General features: G+C 49.0%; 1 protein-coding gene across 1 annotated transcript in view; it reads left to right on the forward strand.

Moving 5' to 3' along the window:
- MYLK (myosin light chain kinase) overlaps positions 1-15,640 on the forward strand; it is a 184,635-nt gene that overhangs the window by 86,851 nt on the left and 82,144 nt on the right. The window contains exons 11-13 of the mRNA XM_028492960.2: positions 6,698-6,835; positions 8,431-8,628; positions 9,333-9,582. Coding sequence (XP_028348761.1) covers positions 6,698-6,835; positions 8,431-8,628; positions 9,333-9,582 — 586 coding nt within the window. The remainder of the gene's footprint in view (positions 1-6,697; positions 6,836-8,430; positions 8,629-9,332; positions 9,583-15,640) is intronic.

Below are 15,640 nucleotides of genomic sequence, written 5' to 3' on the forward strand. Positions count from 1 at the left end.
TAAAATCAGGGCATGAACATGACTTGATAAATTAAGTAGACTTAATTTCAATACTATAATAAGAGGGACCAATTCAAATTCTCACCATTTGTTTCACACCCACAAAGACCACTTCAAGGGCATTTACGATCTCTCAAAACTGATCAGTTTTGTGCAAGTAAACCATGTTTCTTTTAAAAAGACTTGTGCACTTGCCCAGGCTCAAGGATATTAAAATCTAGCACATAAAGCCCATTACTAGAGGTAGAAATACAGGCAATATACTATTACGGCAGCAACCATCAATTACAGTTAAGAATTTTTCTGTAACAACAAAATGGATAATCAAATATTGCAACAACTCAAGTATTACTGAGTAAAGTGCATTTCTACAGTATTCAGTGTTGCCCTTCAGTTTTCTAACTTAAAACAGCCTATGATACCTGGCAGCAAAGAAGGTCCTTGCAATAGACTGCCTCTGCTTGAGAACTTATGATGTAATATTGCATGCTGCTAATATACTATCTAAACATTAAAGATACTCCTAAAATATTTGTTGGTAGACTATGATTAAGACATTACACTAGGGCTTCCCTGGTGGCGCAGTGGTTAAGAATCTGCCTGCCAATGCAGGGGACAAGGGTTCGAGCCCTGGTCTGGGAAGATCCCACATGTCACGGAGCAACTAAGCCCGTGCGCCACAACTACTGAGCCTGCGCTCTAGAGCCCGCGAGCCACAGCTACTGAGCCCGCGTGCCTAGAGCCCATGCTCCCCAACAAGAGAAGCCACCGCAATGAGAAGCCCGCACACTGCAACGAAGAGTAGCCCCCATTCACCGCAACCAGAGAAAGCCCACACACAGCAACGAAGACCCAACGCACCCAAAAATAAAAAATAAATAAATTTTTTTTTTTAATAGCTTTTGGGGGCTTCCCTGGTGGCGCAGTGGTTGCGCGTCCGCCTGCCGATGCAGGGGAACCGGGTTCGCGCCCCGGTATGGGAGGATCCCACACGCCGCGGAGCGGCTGGCCCCGTGAGCCATGGCCGCTGAGCCTGCATGTCTGGAGCCTGTGCTCCGCAACGGGAGAGGCCACAACAGAGGAAGGCCCGCATACCACAAAAAAAAAATAAATTAAAAAAATAAATAAATAAATAAAATAAAATAAAAAATAGCTTTTAAAAAAAAAGACATTACACTACAAAAAACCTTATGCAGAAGGAAATCCTAACTGACATGCTTCTGCTTTAAATATTGTGAAAACTTTACAGCGGAATGAATTTTCACAGTGGTTAGGTCAAATGCAGTTACATCATAGCAACAGTATGTTTTCCACAATTTAAGGCTTTGGCTGGTTCTTTTAGTCAGCTTCTTCTTCTGATTCTTCTTCTTCAGGAGTTTCTAGCCAGGTTAGCCACTGATTCACCTGGAACAAAGCCTTGCCTTTCCCTGGAAACTCTTGGGTTATATCTTCTTTCCAAACCAAGAAAGCTTCTTCTTCAATAATCTCCATGTCATAGAAGTGAACAAAAAAGAGAAGTAACATGCCTTTCGGGAAGTTGCTATTGTAGCAGCGCACCTGAAGAGCATAGAGGGCACTAACCTGTAGATCAACGTGATCATGAAGGAGTTTCTGCATTACTGGCTTGAAGGAAAGAAGCAGTTGTTTTTCAGAAGGAGCAGAGGAAGAATCTGTTTCATCACTGGGTGGGTTTACTTCAATAGAAATGTACTTATAAGAAGCTAGTCATTAAGATGTTCACAAATCCTTTCTCTACATGAAGTTTGGGAGAGCTGTTATCTTTAATCCACTTATATACGGTTTGAGGGGATGGATCCAACTTTATTTGCTTTAACAGTTCCTTCTCCAATTTGAGCCTCAGCTCTTTCTGCTGTGAAATGAGGGCACAATCTTCCCTACTTCAGGGGGTGTTGAGGATAAACTGAGAGCTGCAGACATCCTTTAGAATCCTTTAGAATGGTGAGGTGCTGAACTTTGTAAGGAATTATTATAATGTTATCTCAGTGGAAGCTGAGACCTTTCTGATCTCTGCCTGATTAACTGTGAATGTCCAGATCTGGGAGACTTTTCTCATCGTAGTTATTGTCAGGTTGAGTTTGCTCAACCAAAAACAGTCACAGTTGGGTTAGGAAAGGCACAAAACATTTATTCCTGTGCTTATTATGTGCCAGATATTCTTGTAGCTGTTTTATGGGTGTTATTTCTTTGAATCATCTGAAAACCCTGCAGTATTTGTCATGCATTATACTGATGATGTGTGCATTACCCTTATCACTTTCGCATGATTGTCAGTAATTGATGATAACTGTAGTATTCTTATCAGTTTAGAGGAGAGAACACTGAGGCTTAGGATGGGGAACTTGCTTCAGATCACGCAGCTCAGGCTGTGAGTTCGCAGCACCTGTTTCCATCTGTCTCTTCTTATTTTATCTAAGTCCACACAAGAGTGAGCATAAACTGATACGTGGTCAGTCAGCCACAGATGAGCCAGAAGAAGTTGTGTGTGGCTTTGGAATTAAATGACATACACACACCTTGCCCTTTTCCCCTGGCTTTCCCTGCTCTGCATTAGCTTTCTCCCTTGTCAAGGGTCAAGAATGGGGGTCAGCATAGGACATTTGCCCTCATGGGGAGTTCAGCATGGGCATCACGGGAGGTGGCTGGCTCCCTTGGAAGAGACAGCCTCCAGAACACCTTGGCCTTGCAGTCAGGAGACCTGGAGTGAGCTCTAGGTCTGCCTGTCACTGGCTCTGGGACCTCGGGCAACTCCCTTCGCCTGAGCACGTCCTGGCCTCACTACCAGTAAAGTGGGGTGGTGGGGTTAGGACTGGGGTTTCAGGATTCAAGTTAGGGCTGCTTCTCTCAGGTCGCCTAGAGGAAGCTGCTTGTCTCAAAACTGACATCCTTGTTGGCTCCTGAACCCCAGCGCAGAGTGTAATTGTAGGGGCTTGGTTTTCTCACCCTGTGAAGACTCTGGGGAGGTTGAATGCTGGGGATGGCTCAGCCACCCGCTAGCCCGATTCACCGTAGCTCTTGTCCCATGTGACCCTGAACGACAGGTCTGAGAACAGGTTCATTCTGCACATTTCCTCCCAGTCACTTCCCTTTTCTCTCCGTTCTTACAGTGGGGCTTTGGGGAGGCAAGAACAGGGTCAGAGGAGATGGGTGACATTGGAACTAAATGCCTGCCAGGGGCAGTTCCCACAGATTCAGGCACTCTCACTCATCTCTCTCTGAGGGAGTGCAGTGAAATTTTGTTCTCAAATTGCTTTAGATTTACTTTAGATATATCCATGATATTTTTAAGCAACACATTTGTATTCTTAACAGTATTTCCCTTAGGTTACATAAAAATGGGTCTGTAATCCTGGGGTGAGGGTCCAGCCTCTGTTTGTTCTTCTGTTGCTGGTAAACCCACCAGCTAGTTGAGCCCAAGCGGGTAGGTGTGAATCAGCTCTCGTGCCAGCCTCACACACCTGTGACTATTGATGATGGATGGCCAAAGTATTTTCACAGATTATCTCTTTCAAACCCCCAGGTCCTATGATGATACTATTATTACGCTAAATACAGATGAAGAAGTTGAGCTTCCCAGAGAGGCAGTGACTTGCCCAAGACCGGGACCCGGCTTCAGATCCTACATTTCAGTGGCTTTCAGAGAACCAGTGAGCTGCCACCTGGGAGTCAGTGCCCAGGCCACCCTCTCAGGATGGGGAGCTATAGATAGGCATTTAGTCCCCCCTGGCCGAGACCCGTAGGTTGGCCTGGCTTTGCCAAAGCCCCAGGCCAGAAAATGGCAGTAGGAAGACCCAGGAGACGGTGGGGGTCAAAGAGGAGCTGCACTGGCTTGAAGGAAAGGGAGCTGGAGTTTTTGATGTTTCCACAGCACCTAGGAATAAGAGCCCGTCTGCAGGGAGCTCTGCAAAACTGGGGACTCTGGCTGAGACAGCGGAGAGGCGGGAACAGGGAGGGCCCTGGACAGGCAAAAACATTTTGTCCTCGAGCCTTCTCAGTCTGTGCAAGACAGGAAATGCCTCAACTCTCCTGAGGCAGCCTGCTTCCCTGGCTACTGCCACTCGGTCAGAGAAAGGAGAGCTCTGCATTTCCAATATTGGGCCCCCCGAACCCACTCCCGGGGCCTTGTGCCAAGGCCAAGGCTGCCTGCCTGCCCCCTGTCAAAGGCAGTGATGCCAGGGGCTGGGGCAGGATGGCTCTGAGAGCCCATCCTCTGGTCATGGGCCCTGTCTTCCCTTGCACTCTGGCTCCACGCCCTTCACACGGCACCTGCCTTGGGGGAAATTGTCCTCCTACCTACCTGTCTTCCCAGTGTCTCACCCTCATTCCCAGAGGCCGTGCTGGGTGTGCCCTGCAGTGCACCATATTTTGTCTTCAGTGCCAGCAGATAAAAATCTAGTGGCCAGTTTGGAGTTAGGCCTTTGCCAGGTATGTAAAGCACCCTGGAAATGCGTCCTCATGGCTGCAGGCTTCCAGGAGAAGGTCTGGTATGTGTGGCCCTGTGCTAAAAAGAACTCAAAATATCACAGTCCCTCTTTCCCCAAACTTAGAGATACCATAGCCTTCTTTGTCCCTACCCCTGCCCCCCTCCCCCAAAGACAAAAATAAGAAGGCTAACAAAGAATTATTGAAGGTCAAAGCCACCTGGCTCACAGGACGAAGGGCAGGATCAGAGACGGGGCAGCTGGGAGCTCGTCCTGCACGAGGGCCACCCTGTGTGGGAAACTGACACCAGCCCAACCTAACCTTACTGCTCCTTCCCCTGCGGCTCACACGAGGCAGGTCAGAGCCCGGCGTAGGGAGGATTCTAAGAATAATGGAAAGCCTATTTGTTAGCCCATCTCCCCAGCAAACGGAGTGGGAGTGAGTAGGCCAGCCCTGAACCCAGAGAGCTGTTCTAGTTTTTGTCTTTGTCTAGCCGGTGCACTCCTTCCCCCTCCCAGAGAGAGATTCCACCACTGCCCCCCCTCCCCGTTTTGATTGTACAGCAAACTGCATATATTTATGGTGTTTAATTTGAAGCCTTCACCCATGAAACCTTCACCACAATTTTAAAATTGAACATTTCCATCACCGCCCAAGGCTTCCTTGTTTCCCTTTACAATCCCTTGCCACAACGCCTGCCCCAAGCAACCTTTCTGTCACTATATTTTGCATTTTCTAGAATTTTATGTAAATGGAATCATCCATTAGGTACTCCTTCTTTGCCTGGCTTCTTTCATGCAGTGTAATTTTTGTGAGATGTGTCCCTGTTGTAGTGTCTCTCATTAGTGCTGAGTAGTATTCCATTGTACGGATGTATCATAATTTGTTTATTCATTCACTTGTTGATGGAATATTTGGGTTGTTTCCAGTTTGGGGCCATTAGGAGTCAAACCGCTATGAATGTTTGTGTGCAACTCTTTGTATGGATATGTGCTTTCATTTCTCTTGTGTAAATACCCAGGAGTAGAATGAATGGCTCATATGCTAAATGTATGTTTGTTTAACTTTTTAAGAAACTGCCAAACTGTTTTTAAAAGGGTCTGTACCATTTTACACTGGCACCAGCAGTGTAGGAGAGTTCTAGTTGCTCCACATCCTTGCCAGACCCAGTACTTAGGTTGATCAGTCTTTCATTTTAGTCATTCTAATTATGCAGCGTCTTTGACTTTCTTGAGGTGCTTAAAATCTCAGGAGATGGTAAAGGAGCATCATGCAGTCATAGAAAACAATGAGGAAGCTCTCCAGTTCTGTTTTATGAGAAACATCAAGATATACAGTCGGCCCTCTGTATCCATGGGCTCTGCCTCTGCAGATTCAACTAACCGCATATCAAAAATATTCGAGAAAAAAAATTCCAGAAAGTTTCAAAAAGGGAAGCTTGAATTTGCCTCACTGGCAACTATTTACATAGCATTTACATTGTATTAGGTATTATAAATAATCTAGAGATGATTTAAAGTATACAGGAGGATTTTAGGTTATATGCATTTTATATAAGGGACTGGAGCATCTGCAGATTTTGGTATCTGCAAGGGATCCTGGTACCAGTACCCTGCAGATACTGAAGGATAACTGTATTGTTAGATGAAAAAGCAAGATGCCAATCATTGTGTATAGTGTGCTAACATTTTTTTTTAAGAGAAGAAAAATTAAAGAGTACACCTATATGCTATTGTGTGTTATACACATGGACCGTCTTTGGCAAGGTGAACAAGGAACTGAAAATCGGTTCCCTCTGGGGAGAGACATTCGGCCAGAGGACAGGGGTAGAAGGGAGACTGTACACATACTCTTTGTACCTTTTGAATTTTATGCTATATGAACGTATCACTTATTCAAAAGAGTAAATACTATTTAAGGGGGGAAAAAAGTCTCATAAGATGCCAAGTATTGGCTCCCCCACTCCCAGCCTCCATTCCCTGGAAGTGCTCCTGGGGAGCCAGAGCCTAGGTTGGACATGACCCTACAGAGGCCTCGTCCTTTCCTGCTGTGAGGCAAGAGCATTGTCGTACCACACAGGGAAGTGGGCATGCCTTGTTCCTAGGGATCTCCAGGGCCTCCCGAGCTCCTTATCTGGCAGCGGTTAGTTTCTGGTGAGAACCTGAGCCCCAACACATTCATGTGCTGAGTGCTCATTTCATCTGCGTCTGCGGAATGAATGAGTGAATGTTCACCCCACATTCTGTTTGCCACGCAGAAAAGAAGAGTGACGAGAAGAGTGAGTACCTCCTGCCCACGGCCTCCAGCAAGCCCGTCGCGCCCCTCTTCCTGCAGGGCCTCTCTGATCTCAGAGTCATGGACGGGAGCCAGGTCACCATGACAGTCCAGGTGTCAGGTCTGTCCCTGCATCTCTGTCCCCGGGGTATACGTGAAAACGGGCATGGTTGCAACACGGGCTTTGCTTCCCGACATCCCGCTCAGATCACTGTCCACCAGAAAGGCATCCTGGGACTGTCAGTCAGTGGACCCAAAGAAGTGGAACCTCTTGGTCCCTCTCTTCTTCTTTCTCTGGGCTGGATTTTCTGGATTCCAGGTTAAGTGGTCCAGGGAAGAAGATGGCCATGCTAGAGAGGTGAGGGATTAACTGAGAACATAGTATGGCCAATGTAGCTGGAAGATTGTGAACACAGGTCCAAAACCAGATGATGTGAGAACTTTCTAACCCTTGGAAGATAAGTCTCAGTTGCTCTATTCAAATGTTAAGGTGAGAAGATAGAACAGGGGTCCTTCTCAAATGGGTGGGGTGACAAGAGTGTGGGATGAACAGCCCAGTGAGAGATTTTACTGTTTTTGCTAGAAGCCAGCAAGCGAATCCTGGAGAATATCCTGGCACATACTTAACTGATGCAGGGTCATGCTGGCCTCTGATCAGTCCCGCTGACAGCCTGGAGGTCCTGTCTGCTTTTTCAGTTTCTTTTGAGTTGCAGAAGCGATAAAGATGAGTTGGGAGAGAACCCATGGGCTCACCCTTTTAGGGATCCTAGGATGAACTCCCTGCTTCCGAAGGCTGAAGGCAGTCCCGGGACAATGCAGGCAGAGGCTGGGTCCCCTCCCCTGCACATACTCCTCGAGCTGATAGAAATCAGAGGCACCCTGCACCTGGCCTCCAGACACGTGCTGGCTACCCCATCAGAGACAGATGGTGGTCTCCTCTGTCCCTGAAAGAGCTTGATACCACGCAGCCTCCCTCAGCAGCCGCTCCTGGGGACTTGCTCCCCTGGAAGCAGAGTGCAATGGCTCAGCTCTTTCCGCAGAGGAAACCCTCACAGGTGGCCATTGTTTTATGCCCCAACAAATGGCTAGAAGCTACCCAGGGAAGTAGACTAGTAAAAGTGAAAATGCTATCCACCATGAGCTGGGTTTGGAAAGCCTGGTACCCCTCTTCACCCTTGGATAACATTTGTATGGTAGCAAAATGAAGCGCTAAGGGAGCTTTCCCTTGGTGAAAACTGACCAGGGAGTTTCTGTGAAGTCCCCATGGCGTCGCCTGGGCACGCACACAAGGTGTGAGGTGTGCACAGCAGGAAACAGTGCTGGAACCCACTGATCCAGCTACCACTCAGCATTATCGAGCAGTTTGAATTCTAATTTTAAAAACCATTCTTCTAGGTTTCCTCTTTTATCTCTGAAGTAATATTTTTCACCTCTGGATTCTTTCTGGTTTCCCCAAATCTGTTGTTAAGTAATTACAATGAACATGCATTGAGTACTTTCTTTGTGCCAGATGCTATTCTAATCAGCATTTCTAGTGGGCTGCTAAGGTATTAATTTATTTAATCCTCCCAGTAAACCTTTGAGATAAGATAGGGTTAGAATATGTTATGGATGGGAAAACTTATGCAATACAACGTCGTAGTATTAAGTAGAGTTGCTGCACGGCCCAGGGAAGCACCTCCCTGACGAGCTCCCCTGCCTCTCCTCCCCGTTCAGGGAACCCGCCCCCTGAGGTCATCTGGCTTCACAACGGGAATGAGATCCAGGAGTCAGAAGACTTCCACTTTGAACAGAGAGGCACTCAGCACAGCCTTTGTATCCAGGAAGTGTTCCCTGAGGACACGGGCACTTACACCTGTGAAGCCTGGAACAGCGCAGGAGAGGTCCGCACCCAGGCCATGCTCACAGTGCAAGGTGAGGCTGACCCGCTGATCAGTGGCGGGCAGGGGCAGGGGCAGGGAGGCTTTGCTGCCATGGTCTCTCCAAAGGTGATTTGGAGGCAAGGAAACCATGTGAGCCTACTTTGTCCCCACCACGGACCCCACGCTCCCTTGGTCCCATCCCAGCCCCAGTGGCCAGCTCCCCATCCTACATCTGAGGCTCTGGCTGAGTGGGGCCACCCTCCCCTACCTTCTGAAGCTCCTGCCCTCTCTGGGGTACTGGTGTCGAGCTGCAGAGAGTGCTGGGAGAGATATCTCCTAACACAACTAACAGTTTGGCAGTGACAGATGAGTTATGGCCTATGATGGTCCTAGCCTTTAGAGAACCCATATTTAAGAGGAGAGACAAACTAAGCACGCATGAAGCAAGTGACAACTCTTAATCATACACATGTCATGCAGATCATTGGTACCTATCCCAGGGCCCCTGTACCTTCTGGACAACCTCCCCATGCTTTGAATATACAAATTCATGTTAATATTATCCTGTGAGAAGTAACCAAGACAGATTTGCCATGAGAAGGATGTGCTCTACCTGTATGTTCAATAAAAGTGATTTCTGGACAAGCTGTTCTTTGGGTAACACTCTGTCTTCTGACCTTCACTGCCATGGAGAGTTGAGTGGATGCTCTCTGCTGAAAGGCCTCCCTCTCTAACTCAATCCTTTGCTAACTTCAGAGCCTCAGGATGGCACCCAGCCCTGGTTCATCAGCAAGCCCCGCTCAGTGACAGCCTGCCTGGGCCAGAGTGTCCTCATCTCCTGTGCCATAGCTGGGGACCCCTTCCCCACTGTGCACTGGCTCCGGGACGGCAAAGCCCTCTCCAAAGACACTGGCCACTTCGAGGTGCTACAGAATGAGGACGTGTTCACCCTGGTTCTAAAGAACGTGCAGCCCTGGCATGCCGGCCAGTATGAGATCCTGCTCAAGTGAGTCTGCATGACCTGCCAACCTCCTTTAACCCTTACCCCCCAAATTCCTACCTCCCAGCAAAGTCCCTACCTGGAACTGGGAAGCCAGAGGAATCACAAAGTAATGTGGGGTTGGGCTTCAAGGTAAAGAAAGTGCAGGCTTGGTGCTGCTGCTTTTGTTTCTTCCACTTCAGTGCAACAGAGGTTCATTGAGAGCCTTCTCTTCTGAGCTCAGTTCCCCAGAGTCCTCTGTCTTATTACATCCTGGCTTTTGTTTCCCCATTATATGGTATGTGAAGACTATGAAGGAGGGAAGATGGATTAAAATTGGAAAAGCAGCAGGATAGAGGGAATGTATTAATTATCTATTGCAGAGTAACAAATTACCCCCATTATACAATTATATTCTCATAGTTTGTGTGGGTGGGGAATTTGAAGCAGCTTAGCTAGATGAGTTTTGGCTCAGGGTTTTACGTGAGGTTTCAGTGAAGATATCAGCAGGGGCTGCTGTCTCTGAAGGCTCGACTGAGGCTGCAGGGTCCACATCTATGATGGCTCACGCACAGGGCTGTTGGCAGGAGGCCTCAGCTCCTGGCTGTGTGGACCTCTCCCTAGTGCTACTTGAGTGTCTTCATGACATGGCAGCTGGCTTCCCCAGAGTTGGTGGTCCAAGAGAGAGAACTAGTTGGAACTTGCAATGTCTCGTATGACCTATCCTTGGAAGTCACACACCATTACTTCTGCTACACTCTCTTTGCAAGAAGTGAGTCACTAAGTACAACCCATACTCCAGCGGAGGGGAATTAAGTTCCACCTCTTGGAAAGGAGTATCAAAGAATGTGTAGACATTTAAAACCACTGCAGGGACATTAACTATCCCCATTCCTTCTTCCTCCCTTTCAAGGTCTTTGTAGGGAACATGGGAAGGTAAGCTCCATGAAGGCACACTGCCGTGTTCCCAGTGCCTAGAACAGTATCTGCCCGTAGTCAGCATTTGGTAACTATTTGTTATATGAATGTGATCCAGAAATGTTCTTCTACCTTTAAAATGTTCTAACTCTTAAAATTCCATGCCAACCCTGGGTTGACAGAGACAGAACGCCAGCCCCTAGGGTTGGTATTAGCATTGAAGAAGAGCACTTGTCTGCACCTGGATTCTGCAAACAGGTTGTGTCACATCCTGAAGATGGCTGGACTGCTATGGCTCAGGTGCCTGTGGCCACTTTGCAAGGGGCTTGCTCTCCTGGATCAATCATTTCCCTGTACTGAGCCCATCATGTTCAAGTCTCTGAGCTCTGTAGCAATATGGCAAAGCTACTGCCATGATGGAGCATTGTTCCTTCAGTAATGACAAAACCCAGCATGTGCTCCATCTACTTGGGTCCTTTCTGGGCATGTGCTTTATATTTGCATCATTAGCTTTTGCTGCATAACAAATCATCCCAAGACTTAGTGACTTTTAAGAAAATACCCATTTATTATTCATTGGGCATCTTTGGATCTGCTAGGAAATTCTACTTATCTGGGCAAGGCTCAGCAGACCTCAACTGAGCTAATAACATGTCTGTGGTCAGCTGATGAGATGTTCATGGGCTGACTGGTCATCCTACCACCATCAGCAGTATGCTCAGAACACATCAACGGCCTTTGCCTTGTGTCTGAACCATTTATTATCCGGAGGGCCAATCTGCCTCCAAAATAGAGAGAAGATAGTTTCTTCTTCCTCTAGGCCAGTACAAATAGTGGAAACTGATCGTATGTTAGAATAGAGCTTGTCTGTATGAAAGGAGTGGTGCTTTGAGATAATACTCATGTAATCAAGCTAGACATCCTAGAAGAGATGAGCTTTTTGTGGGATTCTGAGGCAAATGGGTAAAGTCTCGTTGGATAGGCTGAGCACGAGAGGGTAGGAAAGAACAAAGCAAGGCTGTGGGAAGTCTTCCAGGCCAGAGTGGAGGGTTGCACTGGGAGGTCAGCAGGCAGACTGTCTGGGCCCAGCTGGGGACAGTCATAAAACTGAGACTGTCCTAGCTGGAAGGGACTTCAGAAGTTATCTAGCCACCTCCTTGTTTAATAATGGGGGAAGCTGAGGCCGCAGGGTCACGGCCACCCAAAGGTGAATAGCAGAGCCTAGACTGGAACCCTAGCTGTATCTTTAAATCAGGTGCTCCTCCATTCTTTGTTTCAGTGCACTGGGAACTTGGGAAGCCTGGGACATCGCACTAGGGTCCCCACACGTGCAGCCCTTGCCCCTTCTCCCTCCCCAGAGTCCAGCCTCTTCATTCCTTTGGGAGGCTGCTGCCCTGGCCTTGGCTTTGTCCCCAGTGAGAAGGAGCCAGTCTGTGGAAAGTTGCCCTGGGGAGTGCGTGCCAGGCCTGCCAGGAGGCCTGCTGCCCTGTGGCTTTTCTCAGACCCAGACCTAGAGAGAAATCAGACCTAGACCCAGGATAGAATGCCTTTCAAGGAGGGAGACTAGGAGGCTGGAAGGAAGCCAGGCTGAGGGTGGGGGTGGGACAGGTGCTCTCTGTCCTGCTGAAGTTGGGGGTACATACAGGTGGTTGGTTTCTACCTCCCCTCCCCTCCCCTAGCCCTTGTCTCCTGAACTAAAAAGGGAAATGTCAAAAAGACAGCTCCAAATTCCAGCTGAAATAGTTCAAAAATTGATACTTGCCAGGAAATTAGTTCTTTAAACTAATTTTGCATATAAAATCCATTCCAGGGGTGGGTGATTCAGAGTGGGACAGCGTCCAAGGCTTTGTAACCAAAGACTGGGGCTTCTTATTCAGGGTTTAGGAGGCAGGGAACACAAAGGATTCTGTTAGTTGTAAAAGGTACAGCTTATAGGGCGACAGCCACATGTCCTCTGTGGCAGCATCTGGGCTGGGCATGGGGGTGGCGCCTCAGCCTCAGGCCTGACTTTCTAACTGAATACAGTATGTGCAGACACCAAAGAGGGCCGAAGGGACTTCCCTGGTGGCTCAGTGGTTAAGAGTCTGCCTCCTAACGCAGGGGACACGGGTTTGAGCCCTGGTCCGGGAAGATCCCACATGCCACGGAGCAGCTAGGCCCGTGCGCCACAACTGCTGGGCCTGCACTCTAGAGCCCGCAAGCCACAACTACTGAGCCCGCATGCTGCAACTACTCAGGCCTGTGTGCCTGGAGCCCGTGCTCCGCAACAAGAGAAGCCACCACAATGAGAAGCCTGCGCACCGCAACGAGGGGTGGCCCCAGCTCACCACAACTAGAGAAAAGCCCGTGCAGCAATGAAGACCCAACACAGCCAAAAATAAACAAATAAATAAATTAAAAAAAAAAAAGAGGGCCGAAGAGGCTGATCAGCTGGTTAGATTATCTGGGGTGTGGCTTCCAGGCAACAGGCCTCTCTGACCTTTGCAGGCTCCAACTGAACCCATGATTAGCCTTCAAAGTCTAGCAGAGACTTAAGTTTGTGGCTGCAGGCATAGTGACCCCCATGCCAAGGAATGATATACTTAGTGGGCCAGCCATGGTATCCCAAGTTCTCTACCTCCTATCTGCCCCCTCAGACTGCCTGGGAACCTCAGGGTGAGGCCTGGGGAAGGCCACCTCTACCTGCCTCCTTCAAGGCAGATAATAGAAAACAACAGGAGTGCTTACCTGCTTCCCCCATGGGGAGATAGAGCTTACTCCAGATTGGGGGTCAGGGCACCCCACCATTTAGAGCCTCTGAGGGGCTTGACTAGGGCAAAGCAGGGCCATCTGGTCAGTGTCTGCTCCTGATTTTTGCATCTGGGCTGTGTGCTACTTGTGAGAGGAGGAAATTCAGCTGAGGAGATGTCGAAAAGGGCTCCTCAGAAAACATGGCCCTTGGGCATCTTGTCCTCCTGCTCCACGCCAACCCCAGACCCCACACCCTGTGTTTGAAAGAAAAGTGGGAACAGAGTGGGCTCTACTGGCCAACAGCCTGGCAGAAGGGGGGTGCCAGGGGGCTGGGCCTCACCCCCAAGTGACCTCCCATGGTTGACCCAAGCCCTGTTAGCCTTCTGTGCTGAGTTCTCAGGATGCTCTGAGGGCCTCCCAGCCTTCCCAGGGCCTGGCACTGAGGAGGCACCTAACTGCTGTTTGTGGAGCACAGAAGCACCATGGGCCCTCAAACTCCCCGAACCTTGAATCTGTACCCCCAAGAGCTTGAGCATTGAGGAAGGTGACAGGAGGGGATCCCAGAAGATGAGAGGAGGGTTAGGGAGCACGAAAGATCAACCTCTCCTTCTGTCATGTGGGTCCCAGTGTCTAGGAGTGAACAGTGACCCCCCGGGACCCTCAAGAATCATCTGCCACACAGTGGGCTGCCAGTGCCTGACCCGGAGCTGGTCCTCCATTGGGAGGGAGGCCATGCAAAGCAAGGTAGATACCCACATGCATCGGCAGAGCTACGGGACACATGCTCAGCTCTCTGTCCACGTGGGGGTGACATATACACATTCCCAAACATGGGCCTGCAGGCACAGGTGCCCATCAGGTGGAGCCCACATACCTGCAGTTGATATACACATACACACAGAGACACACACAGACACACACATGTCCCAGAATAGATTTGTACTGATCAGCAATCAGTAGGGTGGGATGGGAAAGTTACAGGTCTTGGATTCAAGTAGACCCAGGTCCCAACCCCTTCCCCTGCTAGCCAGCTCTGTGAGTTTAGGCAAAATTACTTAACCTTGATGAACTTCATTTTTCTTACCTATAAAAACAATGCTGGGCTTCCCTGGTGGTGCAGTGGTTAAGAATCCTCCTGCCAATGCAGGGGACACGGGTTTGAGCCCCGGTCCGGGAAGATCCCACATGCCGCGGAGCAGCTAAGCCCGTGCGCCACAACTACTGAGCCTGCGCTCTAGAGTCCGCGAGCCACAACTACTGAGCCCATGTGCCACAGCTACTGAAGTCCGAGCACCTAGAGCCCGTGCTCCACAACAAAAGAAGCACCGCAATGAGAAGCCTGCTCACCGCAGCAAAGAGTAGCCCCTGTGTGCTACAACTAGAGAAAGCCCATGCACAGCAACGAAGACCCAACACGGCAAAAAATAAATAAATAAAAACAAAACAAAAAACAATGCTGACCCCAACCTTTCAGAGCTGCCATGAGTAAGTGAGATGGATTGTGTCTACGGTAGGGTCTGGGGCATGTGTCAGCCCCTGAAGTGCAAGTAAGATGGCCAAGTGCAGGGAATAAGTGCGAGACCCCAAGAGCCCAACACTGCATCCCGGAAACTCCTGGGCCTACCTTTCTTCCCTTTGCAATGGGCAGAGCAGTGCTCTGAACCTCACTGGGCTGTGTGGGGACAAGAAAGATAGTGGCTGCGAGTCATGAAGGCTAGAAGGTGCTGCATACGACGTGGTTATTATCAGGCAGTCACCTTTGGCTCTCAGACCTGCCCCTCCACTTCCCCTCCTCTGAGCAGAACCTTCTTGGCTGGTCAGAGCCCAGAAATGCCAGCAGGTGGCAGCCTTGTGGGGTCGGAGGGCTGATCTGCTGTAAGCCCAGCACAGCGAGCCTGGTTGCAGCCCCTTTCCTGAGCAGAGGGGCCTCAGCTGGTCATGAACAGCTTTAACAGAGGGCTGAAGAATCCGGAGCCCTGTCCACCCAACGGAGGAAGAAAATGCATCACCGTTGTAGGGAGACACCTGTTAGGTTTTTAATAAGAAAAGTTCTGATCTGAGGACATTCGCTGATGGGTAGGGATTGGAGGGTGTTTTCATTTCATGAGCAGGTGAAGGGGACATAGCAGGTAGGGGCACCTTGTGAGGAGAAGGAATAACCACCTCTGTATTAAGGGAGCATGGAGTCAGACTCAGGGTCACTGGGCAAGCTGATCGGGGCCACAGTCTAGACCAAGGGGCTCCATCACAGCCCTTAGCAGTGTTAGTCTTCACTCTTCCTTGACTGAGTGATCGATTGATTGTATAATTTTTGTAATACACTTACAGAAAAGTAGTCCTACTTCTGGATGCCTACTGTAGCTATTGCCCAGAAGATGATTTTTTTTTTTCCTTTTTTTTTTTTTTTTTTTTTGCGGTACACGGGCCTCTCACCGTT

The sequence above is a fragment of the Physeter macrocephalus genome, chromosome 1 (assembly GCF_002837175.3).
Source record: "Physeter macrocephalus isolate SW-GA chromosome 1, ASM283717v5, whole genome shotgun sequence".
Lineage (NCBI taxonomy): Eukaryota > Metazoa > Chordata > Mammalia > Artiodactyla > Physeteridae > Physeter > Physeter macrocephalus.